At 45.9% G+C, this 25,608-nt stretch overlaps 1 protein-coding gene across 10 annotated transcripts in view; it reads left to right on the top strand.

Annotated features, from left to right (window-relative positions):
* PLEKHA6 (pleckstrin homology domain containing A6) overlaps nucleotides 1-25,608 on the top strand; it is a 234,861-nt gene that overhangs the window by 192,240 nt on the left and 17,013 nt on the right. For 6 of the 10 annotated variants that reach the window (XM_069756182.1, XM_069756183.1, XM_069756185.1 and 3 more), the window contains 11 exons: nucleotides 3,137-3,312; nucleotides 5,946-6,362; nucleotides 6,618-7,104; nucleotides 9,373-9,459; nucleotides 12,321-12,374; nucleotides 20,890-20,967; nucleotides 22,968-23,036; nucleotides 23,146-23,226; nucleotides 24,236-24,385; nucleotides 25,048-25,143; nucleotides 25,223-25,334. In XM_069756182.1, the coding sequence (XP_069612283.1) occupies nucleotides 3,137-3,312; nucleotides 5,946-6,362; nucleotides 6,618-7,104; nucleotides 9,373-9,459; nucleotides 12,321-12,374; nucleotides 20,890-20,967; nucleotides 22,968-23,036; nucleotides 23,146-23,226; nucleotides 24,236-24,385; nucleotides 25,048-25,143; nucleotides 25,223-25,334 (1,807 nt within the window). The remainder of the gene's footprint in view (nucleotides 1-3,136; nucleotides 3,313-5,945; nucleotides 6,363-6,617; nucleotides 7,105-9,372; nucleotides 9,460-12,320; nucleotides 12,375-20,889; nucleotides 20,968-22,967; nucleotides 23,037-23,145; nucleotides 23,227-24,235; nucleotides 24,386-25,047; nucleotides 25,144-25,222; nucleotides 25,335-25,608) is intronic. The other 4 variants (XM_069756190.1, XM_069756186.1, XM_069756187.1 and 1 more) reach the window with 3 other exon arrangements.

Raw genomic sequence — 25,608 nt, 5'->3', positions numbered from 1 at the left:
ATGGTTTCACACATACAGCATTTTTTGGGGAAAACACCAATATTTTTAATGCAGTTTTTTTAAGCGTCTATTTCTAGCGGTCAAAAAAGACCTTTTTTCAAGTAGAGGACTGTTTTTTAGAATTGTTCCTTTTTTAACATTCTTCTCTTGTTTTCTGGGCAGTTTTTCAACAAATTTGTTTTGCAGTTTTTATTTTTTACCATTTTTTGGCTGTCTCCTTACTGGTGTTTTCCAGACATTTTGTTTTATTTTAAAGAGTAGTCGTCATTTTAATTTTTATTTCACAAATCAATAGTTCACATGAAAATATATCTTCTTTTAGAAATCTGCTTCTCACTCCACCAGGACTGCTCAGTCATTCTCCAAAAACTCTGAATTCACAGGTAAAATCTGTATTCAGTGAAGCCACATTTTTACATTACTCAGCACTTGTCAAAATCTTTTCAGTAGTAACTGCCCTCTCCTATATAAGGCAGAGGGGAGAAGGAGGACAAGGGCAGAAAGCCAGGGCCGGACTGGCCATCTGGCAATTCTGGCAAATGCCAGAAGGGCCTCTCTGGTCATGGGCTGCCTTGTCTGCTACGTTGTTAACGGAGTCTGTGTTCTCAAGATACCCATACTGTTAAGGCCGGGTTCACACTGCGTTAGCAGCAGCCCGTTCAGCACATACGCTAACGGGCTGCTGTTAATGCAAGTGCCGACGTTTACATCGCGTTAGCGCAGATAGAGCATCTGCTAGCTCTATCTGCGCTAGCAGTGACGGACCCGGAAAGCTGCAGCCCGCATCTCAGGGTCCGTCACTCAATGACGGCACATCCTTAGCGCACGCCCATTGTGGGCATGCGCTAGCGATGCGTCCGACATTGCAGTCAATGGCGGCCTTAACGGACTACGTTACACTGTGTTTATGCAGCGGTGTAACATAGTCCTTCTAACGGACTGACAGGACGCAATGTGAACCCAGCCTTAGAGTTGTGACAGAGCACAAAGTTGCTGACTCAGTCACTTACCCCAGCAGGCCACTGGTATCGTTAGAAATAATATGTAGAAAATCTTCCTTACCTCCATATAGTGTAATATTAGTAATATATTCCATCTGGTTCATGGGGGCGGGGACAACATGGGCCTGTTATTTCAAATGCTAGGGCTGAATTTCAGCCCCAGTCCGTACCTGGCCAGAGCCATAACTCCTCTAGTAGTAACTGCCATCTCCTACAGTGGGGCAAAAAAGTATTTAGTCAGTCAGCAATAGTGCAAGTTCCACCACTTAAAAAGATGAGAGGCGTCTGTAATTTACATCATAGGTAGACCTCAACTATGGGAGACAAACTGAGAAAAAAAAAACCAGAAAATCACATTGTCTGTTTATTTAACATTTTATTTGCATATTATGGTGGAAAATAAGTATTTGGTCAGAAACAAAATTGTATGTATGTCTGTAATGTGAAAGCCAGGCTCCACTAAATACAGATTTGACCTCAGAATTGAGAATATTCAGACTGAATGATAAGTCCTGGCAGAGAAAGATATTTGAAATAAAATGAAAACAACAGTTACTCTTTAAATAATGAAGCACAAACGGTGACAAAAAAAATCAAAATGGCCATTAAATTCAGTTGAAAAGTATTGATAATCTTTTTAGCAGAAAATGGAAGAATAATCACATGACACTTCTTTTAAATGTTTGTTGTTGTCGAAAGCCGTAATGGGGGTATTCTCAAGTTCTTCCTTTAAATAGTAAGACACCATGAATATAAGCATGTTTGCAATTTACTTGCTTTGTCTATCCACTGTCATTTTCTTGCAATGAGAGCTTTTATCTTTTCTAGTGTACAGCTTGTTTCCATGGATCAAGAGTGTGCTGTAATTACTTTCCAGGGTCTTAACCTCCCATTCAGCTCTCTCCAGTCCATTGATTTCTATACAGCGGTACCTGCTCATCACCTTCCCTTCCCCAGCTTCTGAAGAGATGCAGTTATAAATCACCAGCCCTTCACCTTTCCCTGTCTTGATGCCTTGTTATTTCTGCGTGTAAATAAAGGGATAATAGTGTAAACTCAGAACAAATCCTAATGGCTGAATGTATTACAGCAGAACTTGTGCTGAGCTTTAAAGTTCTACTGATACCTTAGTGTTATTATTCAACAGAGTTGTCATGAGAAGAGGAAAGCACACCCTGCTAGATACCAGAAAGTGAAAGACACTAAAAAGCTGTGTGCTGCTCAAGACAGAACTTGAAAATACCTTCTTTAAGGGTTGAAAAGACATTCAAAAGCCTGAAGAGCAAAACCTTCTTCCATACCAATTAAAAGGACCATGCTTTTAATAATTTTGTTAGACTTTTTTCCACCATTTCTTTTGAGCTAACTAAGTAGTGTGAACATACACTTAACGCTTCTTGATGGAGTCACTTTTTTTGTCTTTGGCTTTAAAAACTCAAAAACTGCATTGGCGTTTTTCCCAATAACGCTATGTGGAAAAATCACCCTGATGACGATAAGGCTTAATCATGATATAATGCACTCTTATGCGTCTTTGTAATAAACTTCACCTTTCAATTCCTCATTCTTTTCAGTGAGTGGAAACATTATTGTGTACATTTGCAGACTAAAAAACAATCCTGGCCTAATATAGCTTTCATAACTGCAGTTTGTGACAGTACTTCACTGTATGAAAGCACCGAAGATCTGGCGGAGGGCTGGCCCCTGCTGCATTTATAGGCTGTGATGGGTATTAGGCTTGTATGAGTTTTCATGCTCTAGTTGTACACAAGAATGCTACCATTCATTGACAACAAGCTTAGATCTTGAAAATGGTGAGAGTGAAACACAAAGCTTAATAGAATGTTGCAAAACTTTTCATTTTTCAGTGTCTAAACGTAATTAGACTGGACAAAGCTTTTGTGTATTGTTCAATAATATATGATATAATGGTACAATAATGAAATATTATATAGACAGAGAATGGCACAAACTAGAAGACACAAGACATAAATGCAAGTTTGTGTGGCAGTCTAATAAATACATGGCTTCTCAGGTCTTGGGATTCTTACTGGTTCCTGTCTTTGCATGTGTAACTATTCATGTCTATTCATTATTTTCTCCTTTCATATTTGCTTTTGTATCTTTTCCCACAGGTGACTGTGTGCTGGGTTGGGGAAGATTTTCTCCATAATGAAGCCCAAATGTCTCGACAGGCGGAACACGCTGGCATTCGCACTTACTACTTTAGTGCAGAAAGCAAAGAAGAACAGGAGGCTTGGATACGAGCAATGGGAGACGCATCACAAGTACAGAACCCTCCCACCCCTAGGTCAGTAAATTAATTGCATACATTAGGACATCTTTATCAACTCTGCAGGTACAATGAATCACAAGAGCATTATAATATTTGTTCCTTAATAAACGTCTGTGAGTTTTCATCCTTTTTGTATTTATTGAGCTTTGGTAGCAGAACAGACAAATGGTTAAAATTGTGTAATTAAAAAAAAAAATGAGGACATCCTCCACCTTGCATAAAGCTGAACTCAGAAAGACCTGTACACACTGGACTGAAAAGTCATAACTTACATGGGTGAATAAAGTCCATTTTGTTCACTGAGTTAGATTGGAGTGCTGCCTCTCTTTGTACTTTGATTTATGCTGGATTGGGATTAAAACCTAGAGAATTGAAACCACACTATTAGGTTTTTCTGATGCTTTGTAATTTTATCATAGATAGATAGATGAATGTGGTATGCATAGATGGATAAATCTGGGATGTATAGAAGGATGGAGATATACAGTCGTAGCCGAAAGTGATGGCACCCTTGAAATTGTTCCAGAAAATGAAGTATTTCTCCCAGAAAATTATTACAATTATACATGTATTGGAACAGCACAGAAAAAAAAACAGAGAAAGATGGCAAATTGGACATATATTCACACAAAACCTTCAAAATTGGCCAGACAAATTGTTGACACTATTCCAAAATTGTGGGTAAACGACTTACAGTAGTTTCAAGCATGTGATGCTCGTTCACACTCACCTGTGGCAAGTAGCAGGTATGGATCAATATGAAAATCGCACCTCAAACCAGATAAAAAGGAGAGAAGTTGACTCAATCTTTGCATTTTTATGTCTGTGTATGCCACACTAAGCATGGAGGAGAGGAGAACTGTCTGAGGACTTGAGAAACAAAATTGTTGAAAAATATCAACAATCTCAAGGTTACAAGTCCATCTCCAGAGATCTTGATGTTACTTTTTCCACAGTGCGCAACATAATCAAGGAATTTACAACCCGTGGCTCTGTAGCTAATCTCTGTTGGCGGAGGAGAAAAATTAATGAAAGGTTACGCAACTCAGGATAGTCCGGATGGTGGATAAGCAGCCAAAATTAAGTTCCAAGAAGAGATTCAAGCCATCCTGCAGGCTCATGGTGCATCAGTGTGAACGCAAACTATCCGTCGACATGTGAATGAAATGAATTGCTATTTCAGGAGACCCAGGAGGATCCCACTGCTGACTCAGAGACATAAAAAAGCTAGACTGCAGTTTGCCAAAATGTACTTCAGTAAGCCAAAATCCTTCTGGTAAAGCGTTTTATGGACAGATGAGACCAAGATAGAGATTTTTGTTAAAGCACATAATTCTACTGTTTACCGAAAATGGAACGAGGCCTACAAAGAAAAGAACACAGTACCTACAGTCAAATATGGTGCAGGTTCAAAGATGTTTTGGGGTTGTTTTGCTGCCTGTGGCACTGGGTACCCTGACTCTGTGAAAGGCATCATAAAATATGAAGATTACCAAAAGATTTTGGGTTGCAATGTAGTGCCCAGTGTCAGAAAGCTGGGTTTGCGTCTTGGGTCATGGGTCTTCCAGCAGTACAATGACCCCGAACATACTTCAAGAAGTACCAAAAAATGGATGGAAGTAAAGTGCTGGAGAGTTCTGAAGTGGCCAATAATGAGTCCGGATCTCAATCCCATTGAACATCTGTGGAGAGATCTTAAAATTTCTGTTGGGAGAAGGCACCCTGCAAATATGAGGGACCCGGAGCAGTATGCAAAAGAAGAGTCGTCCAAACTCCAGTTTAGACGTGTAAGGAGCTTGTTTATAATTATAGGAAGTCATTGATTGTAGTTTTTTTATTCCAAAGGGTGTGCAACCAAATATTAAGTTGAGGATGCCAACAAATTTGTCTGGCCCATTTTTGGGGTTTTGTTTGAAACAATATTCAGTTTGCCTTTTGTTCCTGTTTTTTTTGTGTTGTTCCAGTACACACAAAGATGTGTATCACAAAACATGTGTAATTGCAATAATTTTAGGGAGAAATACTTCATTTTCTGGAAAAATTTCAAGGGTGCGAACACTTTCGGCCATGACTGTAATGGATACATACATACATATGGGATTTATCGATAGATGATGTCCCTTTATGAATATGCTCCTCGGTGTCCCAATCTGCCTTGTGCCAGTCTCCATGCAAAATAAGTTTTTTTGCCTCCATAATTTTAACTTCTGCACATGGTGCCAAAGGGCCCCTTAAACCCACACCTGGCACACATGACCCTCTGGCTCCTACAGCTTAGCTCTGAAATCTTGATGTATATGTTACACCGTCTTCTCGCCATGTAATATCTTTCTGACTTTATGTGTACGATTATGCTATGGAAGTGTTTGTATGTTCTAATAGTGTGATTTTTGTAATAATATATCCCAATGTTTAATTTACACATATTTGTGAACGGCAGTAAAGTTACAAGTTATGTGAACAAACAAATACCAGTATATTCCTGAGGAATGAGTGCCTGTTCCAGTAGCATTCAATATGGAGCAGCTCTATGAGCCCCACATTATTGTCTGGTTAAATTTGCGTTCTGTGCAAATAGATTCTAAAAGCAGCTAAAAGAAATGCTATTTGTAACCTTGAACGCAATTATTTCTATGCATGTTTTGTAGATTGGAGAGGCAAGACAGTGAAAACATTCCTCCTGTGAGGGACCGTGATCCAGAAACCAGAAGCCGTGGCGAAGGAGACGGCAGAGGTTCTGAAAAGCTAGAAAGGAGGTCTGAGTGCAGAAAGGAGCCTCTAACGAAAGTAAACGGGACGGGGACTCCTTCTGAAAGGCTTCCTGACTTGGAGCCTCCCAGACATTTTCCAGAAGGAGAACGTCCTCCACAACCCAATGGTTGGGGGTTTGTTCCTTCTCCGGGCCGTCCAGCCAGTACTGCTTTTCCAGAGGGTAATGGGCAACGAAGGATGAACATGCCACGCACCCACCCCGAGAAAATGGCACAGAGAAAAAACTCAATGTCACAACTACAGCAGTGGGTCAACTTGCGTAGGGCAGCAGCTCCTACAGAAGACATGCAAAGGTAGGTCTGCAGCAACACAGTGTGCTAAAAACTAGACTAAATAATATGGGCACATTAGAGAAGATGTGCTGTGTTCTTATGTCAGGGTAATACATTTTGCACCAGTACTAATCAGAGCCAGCAATATCATGATTCCTGTACTCTCTCTATATACTGTATTGTACAGTATCTCTGTTTATGTACATGAGCCCTAATAGAGCATCATAATACCGTATGAATTGATGGTCTGTGGTAACACGCTTTATTTTATCACAGCCCCAGCAGATACTTTCCAGGATCACACCACATGCCTGATTACTATCCACAGTACGGGTCCCAGTATCCCGAAGGCTATCAATATTACACCCCTGCAGGATCTCGGCCAGACAGCATTTGCTCTATGTCAGCCTTCCCACAATGGGCTTTGGAGGAAAAACATCAGGTCCTTCGCAATGGAGTACCTTATCAGCCTCGGGACTGGAAGGAGCCTGGTGTTTATGGACGCCCAGCAGAGCTATGGGGCCCTCGCCCAGCTTTGTATTATCAGGAGGTAGATGCTGCGTGTGGATCTCTCAGACGCCTTTCCCTGCAGCCCCGCTCACGTTCGGTTCCACGGTCCCCTAGTCAGGGGGCTTACAGTACTCGTCCAAGGGTCTACTCTCCTGTGCGGTCCCCCAGTGCCCGGTTTGAAAGCATGTCACGGGATGAAAACTATGCAGAACCGACTGCATACACCATGAGGCGTTCAATTAGCTCTCCTAAAGTAAGTGTGTTAATGTGACATGAGCTACTGGTTACTATGGGCATGACATTGTGCTTGGGAGTTAATATTGTGACTCTTTACAAATCTACTTCTATGTTATATGTGTATTTTGGTATAGCTGTTAAAGTTGGGATATAACAACTCAGAAGCCCGCAGAACTATAAATGCAGCTCTGAAGGACTCAACTTACACTATATGGGCAAAAGTATTGGGACACCAATACATTACACCTATGGGAGATTTTATGACATCCCATTTTAAATCTATAGACATTAAGGGGAATCTGTCAGCAAGTCTTTGCTATTTAAAGGGGTTGTCCCACAAAAAAGTACACTTTAATCAATAGATCTTGGAATAAAAAGAAGTGTCACAATTGGATGTGTTAAAAAATGTTTAGATTCTTATTTTTCTAAATATTTTTTTGAGTCTATTGATGAGAGATGGTTTGTGGTGAGAAAGAGTATTATCACCGTCACACCATTTTGATCCCAATAAGTGGCAGATACTAAGGGTACCGTCACACTATACGATTTACCTACGATCATGACCAGCGATACGACCTGGCCGTGATCGTTGGTAAGTCGTAGTGTGGTCGCTGGAGAGCTGTCACACAGACAGCTCTCCAGCGACCAACGATGCCGAGGTCCCCGGGTAACCAGGGTAAACATCGGGTTACTAAGCGCAGGACCGCGCTTAGTAACCCGATGTTTACCCTGGTTACCAGCGTAAAAAAAAACAAACAGTACATACTTACATTCCGGTGTCTGTCCCTTGCCGTCTGCTTCCCGCACTCACTGACTGCCGGCCGTAAAGTGAAAGCAGAGCACAGCGGTGACGTCACCGCTGTGCTCTGCTTTCACTTTACGGCCGGCAGTCAGTCAGTGCGGGAACAGACAGCAAGGGACCTGACGGACACCGGAATGTAAGTATGTACTGTTTTTTTTTTTTTTTTTTACATTTACACTGGTAACCAGGGTAAACATCGGGTTAATAAGCGCGGTCCTGCGCTTAGTAACCCGATGTTTGCCCTGGTTACAAGCGAACGCATCGCTAGATCGGTGTCACACACACTGATCCAGCGATGACAGTGGGAGATCCAGCGACGAAAGAAAGTTCCAAACGATCTGCTACGACGTATGATTCTCAGCAGGATCCCTGATCGCTGCTGCGTGTCAGACACAGCGATATTGTATGGATATCGCTGGAACGTCACGAATCATACCGTCGTAGCGACAAAAGTGCCACTGTGTGACGGTACCCTTAGGCTCAGGGTAACTTATCACGTACCCTAAGCTGGGAGTAGGAGCCTCTGTTTAGAACCTAATAGATAGCTGTGGTGCAAGCAATGGTTCAGCTGATCATTCGGCCAGCAGCGATCTCTTGACTCTCTCAGACACAGGAGCGCTCTTATGTCTTTTATGAGAGACTGCTCTGGTGGCTTATCTGGCTGAAAACAAAAGGACTGGTAGTCTGAAGTCAGTCTCTCCCTCGACATCACCTGTCTGGGAAGAGTCAGGAGGCTCCATACAAATAAGGGTGCTTTCACACTGCGTTCAGGCACCTGTTTAGTGGTCGCATCGGGGCTAATGTCCGAACCCCTCACAAAATGGGATTCGGTTCATAGACTATAATGGTGCCAACAGAGCTCACGTTCGCCTCATTTAGGCAGCAGAATCGCCAGCAGATGCGGTCCGTGACTGCTCTGAGCTGGCAGAGATCGATGGCGGGCAGAACAGGCAGGTAGTTAACAACTACCTATAAGTTCTTAGCCCCATATTGAAAAATAAGCAAAGTCTCGGATAACTCCTGTAATTGAAACATAAACTGCTTTGTAGGAAGCATGCAACTGGGTGAGGAACAGACAAACTCTGCTGCAAAGGTGAGGTCGTGGAAGACAGCTTCATGTCACAGATCACACACCATGGCAAATATTGATTTGATTTCCATTCCTCTTCTGTTCACTCACTTTGCACTTTTGCACAGTACTGTATATTGGGTGAATACATGTCAAACGGATACGCTTAGTCCGTGTGTCTGTCTGTACACCAATAGATTTATATGCCAGTTGTGCAAATCGGCCTACTCAGCCTCTGTTATGGGCACATATTGGATATGTTCTCCTGAAATCCCGAAAAATAAAGAAGGCAGTGCCAGCTAGCTGCCTGTGGCTTTAGATAGTGGGAAAAAGTTGTAGCAAACATTACTTTTTCTATAGAATAACATTTTCAGGATGGTTTATTCACTAAAGTTCTCTGTTTCTCTCCTCAGTATGACTATTTGGGTGATCGTCGGCCGATGCCAGCTGGAGTGTACTCGTACAGCTACCCATCATCTCCTCCTCTTCATGACAAAATGGTAAGCCTTCATGGAAGAACGTAAGCAGAGACCATTCAGCTCATTGGACACGAGTGTGCACTGTGGTGGGATAGGACACCTTGTCTTCTCCAAACATTTCCTTTGTATTTGCCCTGTCCTTGTGATGTGTCTCTGTGCCAACACCATCTCAGATTTGGGTTCTTCTCTTTTTATTTTTTTTGCTACTTCGTCCATATATTACTACAGAATTAAAAAGAAACTGTTTATTGTGCTTTTATAATTTTTTTGGATAGCGGTCTTTTGTGCCTGAATATTTTCATAATTTCTGACTTTAGACTGATAGATAGGGTATGTATAATACATTGTGCACATATAAAATCCAATCACCTGTGCGGTCCGTACATGAGATCCCCAAATTACAGCCTAGTGTTAGACAATTAATTCTCTCAGGGGGCCACATGGGAAACTGTGAATGTTATGGAGGGCCGAACCAACAGGCAGAAATTAATTCTGCTCAATATTAATATTAACTTATTATTATTTTATATTAGTTTTGGTTTTATAACTTAATATTGAGAATAATGAAGTATGTTGACTAGGTGCTACTGCTAATATATGTTACAGTAGGGCTATTTGTAACATGTACTTTTACCTCAGCGAATCAACACTATATCATTTACTGCTCTTTAGAAAGTTTAGAAATGTTACTGCTGATGTTATTGATCTCTTGTACCTTGATCAGCAGCTCCCCCCACACAATATGATGTCCCCATTATCCTCACTCACCTACAGTATGATAACGCACGGCCCCCCAACGCCTCACTTGCAGTATGATGGTCCCCGCAACCGCCACACACAGTATGATGACCCAAACAACCCACCACACAGTAAGATGGACCCCACATCTCCAGCACAAAGTATTACCATGCACAGCTACTCGTACCGTATGATCCCCCTCAGCCCTCAAGTACATAATGTTGGTCGCACCGTCCCCCACACAGTATGTTGAACCTGATAGCTCCTCAAACAGGATGATGTTCTCCACGTCCCCCACACACACACACGGTATGAAGTTTCACACAATCCCCAGCTCAATATGATGCCACCACATTGCCCACCCATGGTATGATGCCACCACAGTGCCCACCCACGGTATGATGAACCAGATAGTCCCTACACACAACAGCTCCCCCATATAGTATAATGGGTCCCACAGCTCCCAAATGTTTGGTACTGGACTCCTAACTCAAGCAGTATGACATTATTTCAGTATAGCTTCTCTACGTCTGAAAAACAATCCATCTTGTGCCTCACGTATTGCTTAAGAATATACTGCTTTTGGACATCATTTTAAATGTGGGTGTAGAAACTTGTAGGCACAGTCAATGACACATATCTATATTTCCAAAATAGCTCAGAATTAATTGGCCAAACTTACGAGTTACTCCAAAGGTGAAGTGTAATTTGCAGTCCGATGTAGCCCTGCATGGGTGGAGTAGGCTAGCCCGATTACAATATCCTGCCCTTCCGGGATAGGTGCCAGGAGTTCAGTCACACACGTGTCCTGTAATAACACCTATTTTCCATGTTGTCTGGGCTAAAGCTGAACACCTCATTTAGTCATATGGTTTATCACGGTGACCTCATGTTGTGCTGTCGTTATCTTGTCACGGTTCCATCAAGACTGGAGTTACCCGAAATCCGTTATTTTCATGTAGGATAGGTACTCTTCATGTTGATAACCGATAAATTGTAATTGTGCATGAAAATACTTCATGGTTCATGTTGAGTCCTGCCTGTGGGTGGAAGAATGGAGTCTACTTAGACTTTCTAAAAGCTTTTGCTTCACTTCCACATGGAACTGAAGGATGTAAGGTGCAAGCAATACAGACACATAAAAAGAGCAGAGCAATTGTATCCACACCAGTGTCTTAAGACGCAGACGTGAAGGAAGTTATTCATGGGTGGTGACAGTGGTGGGGGAATTTGAAGTGAATATATAGATATTATAAAATAGGAGCCATGAAAAGGTGGATGGGAGCAGTAGGCATCAATGGGCCTGGGAGATATGCTATCTATAGCATGATACATTGCAACAACCCAACAGCCTTGTAACCAGGACTAGGCCAGAGCTCGCTCCCTGGTAGTCAACAAATTCCCATTCATTATCATTACGCAGACTGGTAAGGAGTTAACCAAATATTCATTATACAGAATCATTATATAATATCAAAAACTCCTTTAACAAATAAGTGAGACTAGCCTGTGAAATATTCTTTTCTTACATAAGTAGAATAATGCACAGCTCATTTTCTCTACTGGTTCCCCAGTGTGTGTGTCACATTGGGTAAATACACATTCGGCAAATATGTTGATTGGCTCCAAAGCCATCTTTTTTGGGGGTTACAGTTTCCCTGAGTTCCTTGGCATAATCAAGATTCTAGTATCCAGATGGCTATTCCTTGTCAGTCCGAGCATTGTTATACCGGGTATCTTAGAAATGGATGTGGGATTGGTAATGTGTATCGTCCTCAAATTCTGTATTCTAATAAAGGAGCCCACCCATTTGTATGGGGGGAAAAAAGGATTTCATAAATGGTTGTGCCCGGTGTGTGATGTTCAGTGTTCAGGCTCCGTACACGTTGCATGCACTGTCCCGTGTGCTATGTATCCTGCTGGTGTGGTGTGGATTGCCATACACGCTGCATGGCAGATGATCCTCCCTTCCCTGCTTTAGCGCTTTTTGCACTTTTTAGCTTGCCAGTTTTCTGTTCCTCCAGGCATTGCCTAATAGCACTTTATTATTCAGTAAATGTGGGGTTGGAGGCGCCCAGCTTTTGCTCTGCTTTGCCTTTTTAACCCTGTGTTTGTCTCCTGCCGCTGCTTCCCCTTCCCCACAGGATGAAATGTTAGATCTTCAGTTACAGAGGCATCTTGATTTTTTGGATCAGCAGGTAGGAAGCCACAAAGCTATGTCCATTTCTGCCTAAAGTGTGTTGGTGTCCCTGTGACCCAGTGTCTGACCATCTTTCCCTCTGTTTCTCCACTTGTGTGATACATAGCCCTTAGAACAATGTGTCCCTGCTTGAAAGTATTTGTTACTTTGTCAGTGTAACGAGTGTGAATGAAACCTAAAAATCAGACAAGTAAAAGTATCAGATAATAATGCAAAACTCAATTAAAGGGAATTTGTCACCAGGTTTTGCCACTTAATCTGAGAGCAGCACAGTATAAGGGTATGTGCACACGATGCAGATTTAGTGCAGAACTGCAGCAGATTTTTCTGCACCAAATCTGCATCGTGTGCACACAGCCTAAGGATGGAAGCCATGACTACAGCGATGTGTCACTTACTGGGCTGTTTGCTGTAGTTTTGATAATCTCCTGCTGATAAAACATTGATTCTATCACTAGCGGACTGGTAAACTTGTTGTCATGTTACATGTTCGTGAGCTCTGTATAACCCCACCACTGATTGGCAGCTTTCTGCCTATGCACAGTGTACAAAGAGAAAGCTGCCAATCGATGGTGTAGGCATAGTTATGTAGGGCTCAGCATTCAGGGAACTAGAATATCTGCAGCAGATAAAACATTGATTTTTATCAAGACTGCAGCAAAAGCCGCCCAGTAAGTGACAAACTGCTGGAATCAGGGTCTCTGCCCCTACATTATACTGCTCTGAGATGGGGTAGAAAAAATGTGACAGATTCCCTTTAAAGGTGTCAATCTCCAGCTGGATTTACACTGACTAATTATCATGACTGACCATTCTTAGAATCACTCGTTTCCTGATATCCTTAAAAATTAAACTGGTTGCCAATCAGCCAACAAATGAGCAAAAGGCTAGTTCGCTAAGAAAAATGATTTCTAAGGAGGCTTAAAAATCATCGTTCTTGACAGCACATGTCCTGTGTAAATAGGATGTGCTGCCGAGAACAGTTGCAATCTGTTGACAAAGAATGATCTATTACCGATTGTGCTTCACGAATAGGAACTGAGGTCTACCGTAAGGGTCTGTGTACATTGCCCACAGCACAGTATTACACGGTCACCAACTGGCCACGTGCTTGCCAGTCGGCAGGTGTTTAATATCCCGTTTACAGAGGCCGCCCCGGCTTCAGGCGCGCACTGAACGATCTGTAATAGTGTTTTTTTTGTCAACAAACATCTAAGTTGACTTCTAACATTCATCATCATTTTATTGGGGGAAATTATGTCTAGCAATAATCAACTTTTTAAACAAATGTCCGGGCAAGAAATCCATGCTGCCTCCTGATATAAATAACGACGACATCACCTTTCATGTAGCCAAGAAAATCTAAACATTAGTAAAGGCTTAGCCCGCTTTGGACTGATGATAGAATAGCGTAGGTCATTGCCAGGAGATTTCAATCTGTTAACTTTGCATTAAATAAAAAGGTATTTGAAAATAGGATTTCTTAACCAAATAAAGCCCTTTACATACTGGAATCTATTCTGCTAAGGTTATGAGCTTAGCACTTAGAACTTCAGGGAACACGGAAAATTAGGAATCCGTGTACTGTTTTCGCGTTACCGTATAAAGTCTTATCAAAGGCAGAGATTAAAAAGGGCAAATTAAAGGCAAAATGCACAGCTGCTCATAGCATTCACATGAAGAAAAATAGGCAGACACGTCAAAAGGATATTAAGAACTCTCCTTTCCTGATTATCAGTCTGTCTACACAGGCTAATAATCGCCCAACAAATGAGCAAGACGCAAGCATGCAGCCGAGTAAGTGATACTGCATTGGAATCAGGGCAGAGATACTTTGTATTCAAGAATGCTTAAACATCTTCATTCTCGCTAGCACATCATCCTATACAAAAAGTATGTGCTGCCGAGAACATGTTGTTCCATGTGTATGATGACAATTCAATTACGGCCATTTGGCTTGCATGTAACCATTCGATGGTCATTTCACAGCTTCCGGCCGCCGCCTTAAAGGACCCTTAGAATGGAACAGCAGTTGAGCATGCACCCTGCCGCTCCATTTTCTTTATCGCCTCTCATTGGGGGACACAGGAACCATGGGGTGTATGCTGCTGCCACTAGGAGGCTGACACTATGCAAATAAAAAAGTTAGCTCCTCCTCTGCAGTGTACACCCCACCGACTGGCATTATACTCTTCAGTTTAGCTTAGTGTCAGTAGGAGGTGGACACGGGTCTTTCATTAGACCCTTATCTACCTCAATGTGCGTCGTTTTCTTTCAGTTTTCCTCGGAGGGATACAGGGTGAACAGTCACACCTGTATTCCCACAAGCGGACTATGAGTACGGTGTGTACTGCCACCCCGTATCCTCATAGATCCCTCACCAGGACCAAGATCCTGGCACACCAGCGTGCTCAGAAGTCCGGTCCTGGCTCCGTCCCCCACCCACTCGCCCACCAGAGCCTGTCGGTTGGAGGAGACGAGGACGTCCATCAGCCCTGGATGTCTCACCCTCTTTTAAGGTTAGTACGGCGTGGGATGTTTTTTAGGTGAGTATTTCCCCTATCCCATCCCAGATCCTTGTTAGGGGGGGGATTCTTGTTAAGGGCTCCCAGACGGTGACCCTCTCTTACCCGGTCATCGCCTGTATCCTTGCGGCGCGGTCGATTTTTTATCGGTTCCTGGAGTTCCAGCATTTTCCCCATTCTGCAAGGGCCTTCTGCTCCAGTGCGGGGCCCTTTTCTGGCCGCAGCGCTCTCACTTCTTTCTTGGCAGCTTTTGGCTGCTGTTCGCTCCTTTCCGCGGCGCACTATCAGCGCGGCGGTTTTTCTCTGGGCACAGTCCTCAGCGCAGCAGCCCCGCAGTCTATCGCGCTGCTTATCGCTGCAGTGCATTGCTCCGGCGCCGCAGGAGGTGGATCTGCGGCGCCCTTCAGCGGCGCAGCCTAGCAGGCTGCGGCGCCTGTGCCGCCAGCCTCCCGTCGCGGCGCACTGCTCCGGCGCCGCAGGAGGTGGATCTGCGGCGCCCTTCAGCGGCGCAGCCTAGCAGGCTGCGGCGCCTGTGCCGCCAGCCTCCCGTCGCGGCGCATAGTTCCGGCGCTCTATACCGGCGCCGCGGCTCGTTTCCCGGCCGCCGGTTCCTAATTTAGGCCCCGGCTTCGGCCGGGGCCTACTTCCGGTCTTCGGATCTGTCACTTCCGAGTGCCTCACGCAGCGCGCCACGCTCCTTCGCCCGCATCTTCTGTGAGCTCAGCACCAGGGGATTTCTCCACCAAGGACAAGTGGGACATCTTCCAGGACCGGGTCCGTGAGTAGCTGCACTGCAGTCTGACACCCCCCTCTGCCCTCTGTCCCCTAACCAACTGGCATCTTCAGGGTCCCTCAAAATGTCTTCCTCTAAAGGGGGCCGCTCTCGCCCCCCTACTTCTTCTTCATCTACTACCTTAGTCACGTACTTTGCATGTTCGTCCTGTAACAGCAAACTTCCCTCAGGTCAGTCCTCCCCGCTGTGTCAGTCCTGCAGCAACCCGATTGTTCCCACCGCCCAGGATCCCCCGGCTGTTCCGCCCGAGAGTGATCCCCCCATCCCAGGCTGGGCCGCTTCTCTGTCACAATCGGTGGCCGATTTAACACGGGTGTCTCAAACCCTGGTGTCCGCGCTGGATCGGTTACCCCTGCAGACCCCTGCAGTGGCCAGCGGGTCGCAGGAACCGCCGCCTGAGCCCTCCTTGATTAGCCACAAAAGGTCCAGACAGGAACGTCGGTCTGAGTCCTCTTCGCGTTCCATCTCGCCGCACGGCCCTCCCCCGCGGTTGGTGTCGCACCGTTCCTCCTCCCCTGAGTCAGGCGAGGCTTTATCTGATGCGCCCTCAGAGGAGATGTCGGAGTTGGATCCTAGCCAAATCGCCACCATGAGTGAGTCGGTCCAGAACCTCATTCGGGCTATAAACCAAACCTGTGGCATTAAGGATCCCTCTACGGAACCCGCAGATCAGGCGGTTTCGTTTAGACGGGCCAAACCACCTTCAAGATTTTTTGCCCCTCATCCTGAATTCGAGGAAATCCTGGCCAGAGAGAGAGAGAATCCGACCAGACGTTTTCAGAGGGGAAAACGCCTGGGGGTGTTATATCCTTTTTCACCAGATCTTACCGCCAATTGGACGGTCTCTCCCTCGGTGGATCCACCTGTGTCCAGGCTGTCCACCAACACGGTGCTCCCACTGTCCGGCGGAGCGTCTCTGAAGGATTCTAACGACAGAGTTATAGAATCCTTCGCAAAATCTGCCTTCGAAGCGGCTTCAGCAGCGCTATGCCCGGCCTTTGCTTCCACTTGGGCCTCAAAATCCATCTCAAAATGGGCCAAGGATCTGCGGCGAGGTATCCTGGACGGGGCTCCTCCAGCGCAATTAGCGGAACTTGCCAACCAGATTTCCCACGCTGGTGAATACCTGGTTTCCGCCTCCCTGGATGTCGCCTCTTGTGCGGCTCAGGCTTCCAGCAATGCCGTTGCCATCCGCCGGACCGTTTGGCTCAAGGCCTGGCAGGCGGACTTGTCCTCCAAAAAGTCCCTCACTAGTCTGCCCTTCCAGGGCTCTCGTCTCTTTGGTTCCCAGCTGGACCAGATCATTAAGGACGCCACTGGGGGCACAAGTTCCCTTCTCCCCCAGGCTAAACCTCGTCGCCCTCCTCCTAGACGGCAGTTTCGCTCGTTCCGGCCTTTTCGTCGCTTCGCTGCGTCAAACTCCTTTTCCCAGCAGCAACAGAGGCCACAGGCACGTCAAGAGAAGAAGGCGGTGTCCTTCAGGCCCACTCCGTCCTGGCGTCCTCGCTATTCCCAGGGTAGATCGTCCAGGCCCAGGACTGGAAGATCCACTTCCGCATGACTCTCGGCAAGACTCCAGCCCGACTCCCAGGTTGGGGGGCCGTCTTCTCCGTTTCAGGGACGTCTGGATTTCCGCAGTAGAGGATGCATGGGTCAGGGAAGTTGTGTCTTCGGGATACAAAATAGAGTTCGCCTCCCGACCCAGAGATCGTTTCTTCCAATCTCGTCCTCCAAAAGATCCCGCTTTGGTTCCGGGCTTCTTCGCAGCCATCGCTTCTCTGCTCAAATCCGGGGTAATCGTTCCCGTCCCAGAAAAGGAACGGTACACGGGTTTCTACTCGAACCTCTTTGTGGTACCGAAAAAAGACGGCAAGGTTCGTCCCATTCTGGACCTCAAATTGTTGAACAGGAGGGTTCGCCTGAGACACTTCAGGATGGAATCCCTTCGTTCAGTAATTGCTTCCATGGAGGCTCAGGAATTTCTATGCTCTATAGATATCCAGGACGCCTACCTACATGTTCCAATATTTCCCGGACATCACCGTTTCCTGCGCTTCGCAGTGCAACAAGATCATTTTCAGTTCGTCGCCCTGCCGTTCGGTCTCGCAACCGCGCCAAGGGTGTTCACGAAAATCATGGCGGCGCTGATGGCCATTTTGAGAGTCAGAGGCTTGGTTCTGTTTCCATACCTCGACGACATCCTCATCAAGGCTCCGTCCTTTGCTCAGGCCCACGAAAGCTTGTCCATTGTTCTCGACACCTTATCCCGTTTCGGATGGCTGGTCAACCGGAAGAAGTCCTGCCTTATTCCTTCTCAGCGCATCATCTTTCTGGGCATGCTCTTCGACACTCGTCAGTCCAGAGTCTTCCTTCCCAAGGACAAGAGATCCACCCTTTGTCGGGACATTCTCTTGCTCCAGGGTCCTCGGCCTCCCTCCCTCCGATCGGCCATGAAGGTTCTGGGGAGGATGGTAGCTACCTTGGAAGCGATTCCCTTCGCCCAATTCCATTCTCGACCCCTTCAGCAAGCCATTCTGTCTCAGTGGGACAGGTCGGTCTTCTCCCTGGATCGGCCGATCAGACTCTCCTTTCGGGTCAAGCGGTCTCTCAACTGGTGGCTGACGTCTCCTCTCATCTCCCAGGGCAGGTCCTTCCTTCCGGTTCACTGGCAGGTGGTGACAACGGATGCCAGCCTGATCGGCTGGGGTGCGGTTTTTCGCCACCTGACGGTTCAGGGCCGTTGGTCGCTGCAGGAGTCCGCGCTGCCGATCAACGTCCTCGAAATTCGGGCCATCTTTCTGTCCCTCCGCCATTGGGAAAGGATTCTCAAGGGCCTTCCAGTCCGGATCCAGACGGACAATGCCACGGCTGTGGCATATGTCAACCATCAGGGGGGGACTCGGAGCTCCTTGGCCCTTGCCGAGGTGTCCAAGATCCTCCTTTGGGCAGAGGCAACGGTTCCGGTGATATCCGCGGTGCATATCCCCGGCGTAGAAAACTGGGCCGCCGACTTCCTCAGCCGCGAGGGTCTCGCGGCAGGGGAATGGTCCCTGCATCCGGAGGTCTTCCATCAGATTTGTCTTCGATGGGGAACTCCGGATGTGGATCTCACGGCGTCTCGGATCAACAGGAAGGTTCCACAATTCGTCTCCAGGTCACGCGATCCTCTCGCAGTGGGCGTCGATGCTCTGGCCATTCCTTGGTCACAGTTCGAGATGCCCTATCTGTTCCCACCCCTTCCATTACTTCCCAAACTGTTGAAGAAGATCAAAGCGGAAGGGGTGCCGGTCATCCTGATCGCCCCGGATTGGCCCAGGAGAGCTTGGTTCGCGGAGCTCGTCAACCTTCTCGCGGACGCTCCCTGGTGCCTTCCAGACAGGCCCGATCTGCTGTCCCAGGGTCCGATCTGCCACCCGAATTCTCGGTCGCTCAGTTTAACGGCGTGGCTGTTGAGACCGCGGTTCTAAGAGCGTCCGGCCTTTCGGACCGGGTGATTCACACCATGATTCAGGCTCGGAAGCCTTCGTCTTCCAGGATCTACTACCGCACCTGGAAGGCCTACTTCCGTTGGTGCGAGTCCAACCGCGTGCCGCCTATGGTTTTTTCCCTGCCTTCTCTTTTGGCCTTCCTTCAGGCAGGACTGGATTCGGGCCTGGCTCTTAGTTCCCTGAAGGGTCAGGTCTCTGCGCTTTCCATCCTCTTTCAGAAGACCTTGGCCTCTCGGCCACAGATTAAGACCTTCTTTCAGGGGGTAGCCCACGCCGTCCCGCCGTACAGGGCCCCTGTGGAGGCATGGGACCTAAACCTGGTACTGGACGTTTTGAAGGTTTCTCCCTTTGAACCTCTTAGGGAGATTCCTCTATCAGTTTTATCTTGGAAGGTGGCCTTTCTTGTGGCCATCACGTCCATTCGCCGCGTTTCCGAGCTGGCGGCACTGTCTTGCCGCCCTCCGTTTTTGGTCATTCACCAGGACAAGGTGGTCTTCCGACCTCCACCTTCTTTTCTTCCTAAGGTGGTTTCCACCTTCCACCTCAACGAGGACATCGTTCTACCTTCCTTTTGTCCAGCTCCGACTCATCCTCTGGAGCGATCGTTGAACAAGCTGGACCTAGTCAGGGCAGTGAGGATTTATCTGGATAGAACATCCTCTTTCCGGAAGACGGATTCATTTTTCGTCATTCCTGATGGCACGCGCAGAGGCCAGCCGGCTTCTAAAGCGACTATTGCTCGCTGGATCAGAACGGCAATTTTGGAGGCTTACCGGGTCAAGAACAGAGTGCCCCCTCCTGGGATTAAGGCTCACTCTACCCGGGCAGTCGGCGCCTCCTGGGCGGTGCACCACAGGGCTTCCGCCCTACAGCTTTGCAAAGCGGCAACTTGGTCTTCCATCCACACGTTCGCCAAATTTTACAAGGTCCATACCTACGCATCGGCGGACGCCAGCCTGGGCAGAAGGATCCTGCAGGCGGCAGTGGTGAGTCCTCTGACCTGATGGAAGTCTGTTTTCCCGCCCTTGGGACTGCTTTGGGACGTCCCATGGTTCCTGTGTCCCCCAATGAGAGGCGATAAAGAAAACAGGATTTTTGGTTGCTTACCGTAAAATCTGTTTCTTGAAGCCTCCATTGGGGGACACAGCTCCCTCCCAATGTTTTCTGTTGTTATCTGTTCTATGACTGTTCTCACGTTACAGTTCTCAAGTTTGTGGTTATGGTTTTTCAACCTTGTTTCATTATCTCCTACTGCTTTCTCACTAACTGAAGAGTATAATGCCAGTCGGTGGGGTGTACACTGCAGAGGAGGAGCTAACTTTTTTATTTGCATAGTGTCAGCCTCCTAGTGGCAGCAGCATACACCCCATGGTTCCTGTGTCCCCCAATGGAGGCTTCAAGAAACAGATTTTACGGTAAGCAACCAAAAATCCTGTTTTTAGCCTATAGGCCCAATGAAGTGTTGCACTAGTTAAACTGTAATTAATTGTTAATTATACTGGAATTTGTCGTAATATTGTTGGCATGCTAGTCACCTATGGCTGATCGAGAGGAAATCGTGACCCAGATCCTTCTCCTCAATGTTGTAGATGCAGACCACTATGTGTAATTCAGTGTAGAACACTGTAGATGGGTCACAAAATGTCCGAGTGAATGCTATGACTGGATTTATTCTTCATCCTCTGTTTCCCCCCACACCTGCTGCAGATGAGTGAGAGTGAGACTTTGATCAGCATGGTGAATAATATGGTTCACTCCTCCCCCAGAGCACAGATCTTCATGCAAGTAAGAGAGCACTTACGTGTCACCTTCACTCTGCATGGCACAACCCATTCTCATCTCCCCATGAGATAGAATACATTGACGTTAGGAGATTACCCCCATTCACGTACTGCCGATTAGCTCAGGTACTGCTATTACGTGCGCATAGAAATGCCTTGATGCTGATCTGTCATTTCACAATATCAACTATGTATATTAATTAATCTTGGACCTAATTGATGCTGATGTACTTACTTTAAAGAAACTTTGTAAATAGCTTTTGCCATCTAATCTGATAATGTAGAGACTGAGACCCTTATTCCAGCGATCTGTCACGTATTGGGCTGCTTGCTGTAGTTTTGACGACATCAGGAGATTATCACGAGAGGGTTATTAAGCCCGCTGCCATGTAGTAGTCCATATTTATGAGCTTTGTCTAATCTCTCCCCCACCTCTGATTGGCGGTTTTCTGCCTACGCACAGTATACACAGAAAGCTGACAATCAGTGGTGTGGGTGGGGTTATACACAGCTCAGCAGTCAGAATTGGTGGATCTTCAGCAGATTAAGCTAATTGTATCAAAATCACAACAAGCAGCGCAGTAAGTGACACATCGTTGGCATCGGGGTCTCTGTCATTATATCATGTCACTCTCAGATGGGGTAGCAAAAATCTGCTGACAGATTTCCTTTAAAGAAAATATGTCAGCACATTTTTGTTCCTTCATCTGATAGCAGCATGATGTAGGCAAAAAGACCCAGAATCCAACAATATGTCACTTAGGTTACTGGGTGCAGTCGTTCTGACACAATCAGTTTTTAGATGTAGAATGCAGCAGAGCTGAAAAAAACTAACCCCGCCCACACCACAACTAACCCCGCCCACACCACAACTAACCCCGCCCACACCACAACTAACGCCACCCACACCAGGCTCTCTGTGTACACAGCTATAGACAGTGAGCTGCTTATCACAGGAGGGGGCAGAATCGGACCAGGGCCATTGCTGCTGGCTTATCACTGCAATGGTAATCACTTAGTGACTAAACCTTTAAGTGATGGACAGCTCACAGCCTGACATATGACACATCGTTGAGTTCAGTGTCTTAACCCCTACCTCATGCTATTCTCAGATTCCGCAGCAAAAACACCTGTTGACAGATTCCCTTTAAATGTGTCAATTTGCAATCCTTTAAAAAACAAGTTTACAATGCGGATTTTAATATTGTGGGCAAAACTTTTAAAAAAAGTATTATTTATCCATTCTGAAAAACTTTCATACTAAGTACACCTGCTTCGTTAGCTTCATGAGATCTGTTTAATAATTTAGGCAGTATGTATTGTGAAATGTGGTGACAGATGTTCTGTAAAAGTCTGTAAAAGTCTGCACATTTGCTGATAAGAGCTATTAATGGCAAATCGGGTGTCATTGTGTCATCCACAGGAGTGTCACACCACGCAGTGTCATTTACCTACACAGATCTTGAGGATTAGGAGGCAGGAAAGAATGAACCTCCATAATATTAGATAACGGCAGTGTATAGTAATCTTTCACCAGACATAACTCTGCATTTCACGATCTGGTATTAGCTAACCCTCTAAGATAAGGCCTCAGTCAGATGTCCTCCATTTCTCACGTATGAGCTATATCCCCTCAGTGATTTTCATGAATTAAAAAAATGAATCAATTAGAAATGACACTGAATGGATTTTCATGGACTCATACACTTCTATGGGGAATTTTGATCAAAAGCAGACATGTCTCAGCGATTTTATTGCAGACACACGGAGACATGTGAACAGCCCATAGATTAAAATGGGCACGTGTTCTATCTGTGAAAACCACGGACAACACATGTACGTGAAAAATGGACGTCTGAATAAGGCCTGAGGCTCAGCTTGCGGCAGCTTTCCTCCTCCTAAATTGTGGCTCCCCGTCTCTGAAGTGCCAGCTACGCTCCCATGTGTATTACATCTAGCTATTGACACGCACTGAGCGGACTTTTGTTGGGTTCCCACCTTTAGGTGTCTCCTTATGCCGATCCATACAGAGAAGCTTTGCAGAGCTACAAAATTAATGAACAGGACACGGATGTAAGTTTCCCTTTGTGAGAAGCCCTAGATACCATGCCATAAGTGCACTCTGTCCTCATTAGTGCCGTGCTATGAAGTCTCTGACGCCCACTACTTGTCGTTCCTCTAGAAGCTCCTGGGCAGGCTGTGTGAGCAGCACAAGGTGGTCCGAGAGCAGGACCGGCTGGTCCAGCAACTCCGAGCTGAGAAGGTAAGGGAGCATTACTACACACAATTAGCATGGAGCTAAAGCTGCCGGAATAATGTTTCAAGCTATATTTTATGGAGAAAACAAGACTGGATCCCATCAAAACAAAGCAGAACGTTTTCCTTGGGAAGCGAATCCTTGCAATGTTTTGATGGGAGCCGATTCTGATCTTGATACAAACAGCGCCGTATTACCGAAAGCATCTGGGAGGAAGCCATAACACTCCTGCTCCTAAATATAGTGTTGATTTTTGAGACAAACAGTAAAACAATAAGCTTCTTAAGAAGGACCTCTCACCAGGTCAAAAGTGGCCCGTTTTCTTCTTATTTTGTTCCTGCTGTTCCCAACATTGTTCCGTTTTTGGTTTTCTTTTTTTTAAGCTCGCCATATGGTTTGAGAGATGTGGGCTTTTTCATTTGGTGCTGGTTTTTATTGTCTGTACCAAGGGGACGTTGCTTACAGGGTTTTCTGGGGACATGTCTTTAGGCTGATTACACTTTGAGCTACACCCCTTTGGTAATGACCATAAAAATTAGCACTAAATAAAAAGGCCCAGATTTCAGAAACCATAGGGAGGATTTAAAGAAAAAAAACACAGGAACCCAAAACTCTGAATACTCGGGAAAGCAGCGGGAGAGCAAAAACTGGTGACTCTTTAAGAACAGTCAGCATTTCAGGAATGATACTACCACCTAGAGCTTATTGCTTGGCCATGAAGAGGCAGGAGCATCTGGACCATGGCCCGAGACTGAAGATCTCAACAGCAGGGACTTGCCTCCCCATCAGGTTTTAGAGGTACAAAAACCGTGTACAGTTTTATGGCAAAGGCTACACTGGCATTCCTTTACACTCAATAATCCTGATCTGAAGACCAGTTATTCCCCTTCCTCAATAGGACATGTCACTTGTGATACTGTCCTACAATAAGCACCATAAGGCCTCTGAATAATACATGGATGGGGAATAATAAGACTAATCCCGAGATTGCACCAACTGCTTGTCTTCTGTGCAGGAAAGCCTGGAGAGTGCACTTATGGGAACTCACCAGGAGATGGAGATGTTCGGCAATCAGACGGCCTTTCCCGAAAAGTTACTGCATCGGAAGGAGTCTCTCCAGAACCAGCTGATCAGTATCCGAGTGGAGCTGTCCCAGGCCACCACGGTAAGGCACATGGTGCCACTCATTACACCAGGTGCTTTTTAACAGCAGCACTAAATGTATATTAGTTACTAAGAAATATACGGTCTGCATATCACAAAGGGTTAGGTAAATTATCTTCTCATGACATGACCTGTCCCTGGAATGACAAGAAGATCCTGCACGTCATGCTCACCCACTCACAATAGGCTAGGGTTACACAACCATATTTACTATCATCAGAAAAAATCAGGCCGATTATGCTAATCACATTGTGATCAGAGTTTGATGACCGTGTGATCCGATTTTCTCGAATGAGCAGAGGATGGGGAAAAAAAATCTTCTCCATTCTGTCAGACTTTGAAAATCGGACTGATGTCATCCGAGTGCTGTCCGATTTTTTATTTTTTTTCCTTGGCCTCATTGCCTTGCTTGGCCCGATGCGATCTGATTATTGGATGCAAATTGTGCATGCTGTGATTTTTTTTCCTTAGAATCACTTCCATAAAATAACTTGTCGGATTGCACTCGGACCGAAAATACGGTCATCTGCACAAGTTCTAAGAGAAAGACCCCAAATCCCACAACTGCTGCCATTTTACATGCCTACCGTCAGCTTATCATCAACATTTGAGCACTTATTCTCTTCTGTTTGCAATGTGTCAGATGTGCCTCATGTATTCTAGGCATTAAACAATAGCAGCTTGGAGTATGAGGTGCTGGAGGGGGAAGTCTCCGCTTTACATGATGCTCTGTGGGAGCAGCTGAACCTTAACATACAGGTAAGAAGTGCAGACACACAGGAAATAAAGCAGTGCATGTCAGAGCAAGCAATTCATGGATAGGATCCTGATATTTCAGAACGAATTGATGAATAGACACATTCAAAGGGAAATCTGGAGGATTCAAGATGTCATGGAAGGCCTTAGGAAAAATAACCCCTCCAGGGGGACAGACACGGCCAAACACAGAGGTGAGTTTGAGTTCCAGCTGTTTATAGGGGATATGGTAATAATCCCACCTAAAAAGTCAGATTGTGGAAAGGAGGATCCTAAGTAAAGGGAACCTGACGGGAGATTCCTACTGCCAGAACCACAGGCACTCGCTGCACTATTGCAGCCAGAACACTGTGAAGTTGTTGGCAACAGTGCGTCCAAGAGGCAGGTCCCCGCCATGATCTCCTACACTGACATCTCTCTATACATACAGATAGGAAGAGAAGGACCGGCCTCTTGGACTAGTCATCC

Source organism: Ranitomeya imitator, chromosome 3 (genome assembly GCF_032444005.1).
Source record: "Ranitomeya imitator isolate aRanImi1 chromosome 3, aRanImi1.pri, whole genome shotgun sequence".
Taxonomy (NCBI): domain Eukaryota; kingdom Metazoa; phylum Chordata; class Amphibia; order Anura; family Dendrobatidae; genus Ranitomeya; species Ranitomeya imitator.
This window is presented reverse-complemented; position numbering and strand designations above follow the sequence as displayed.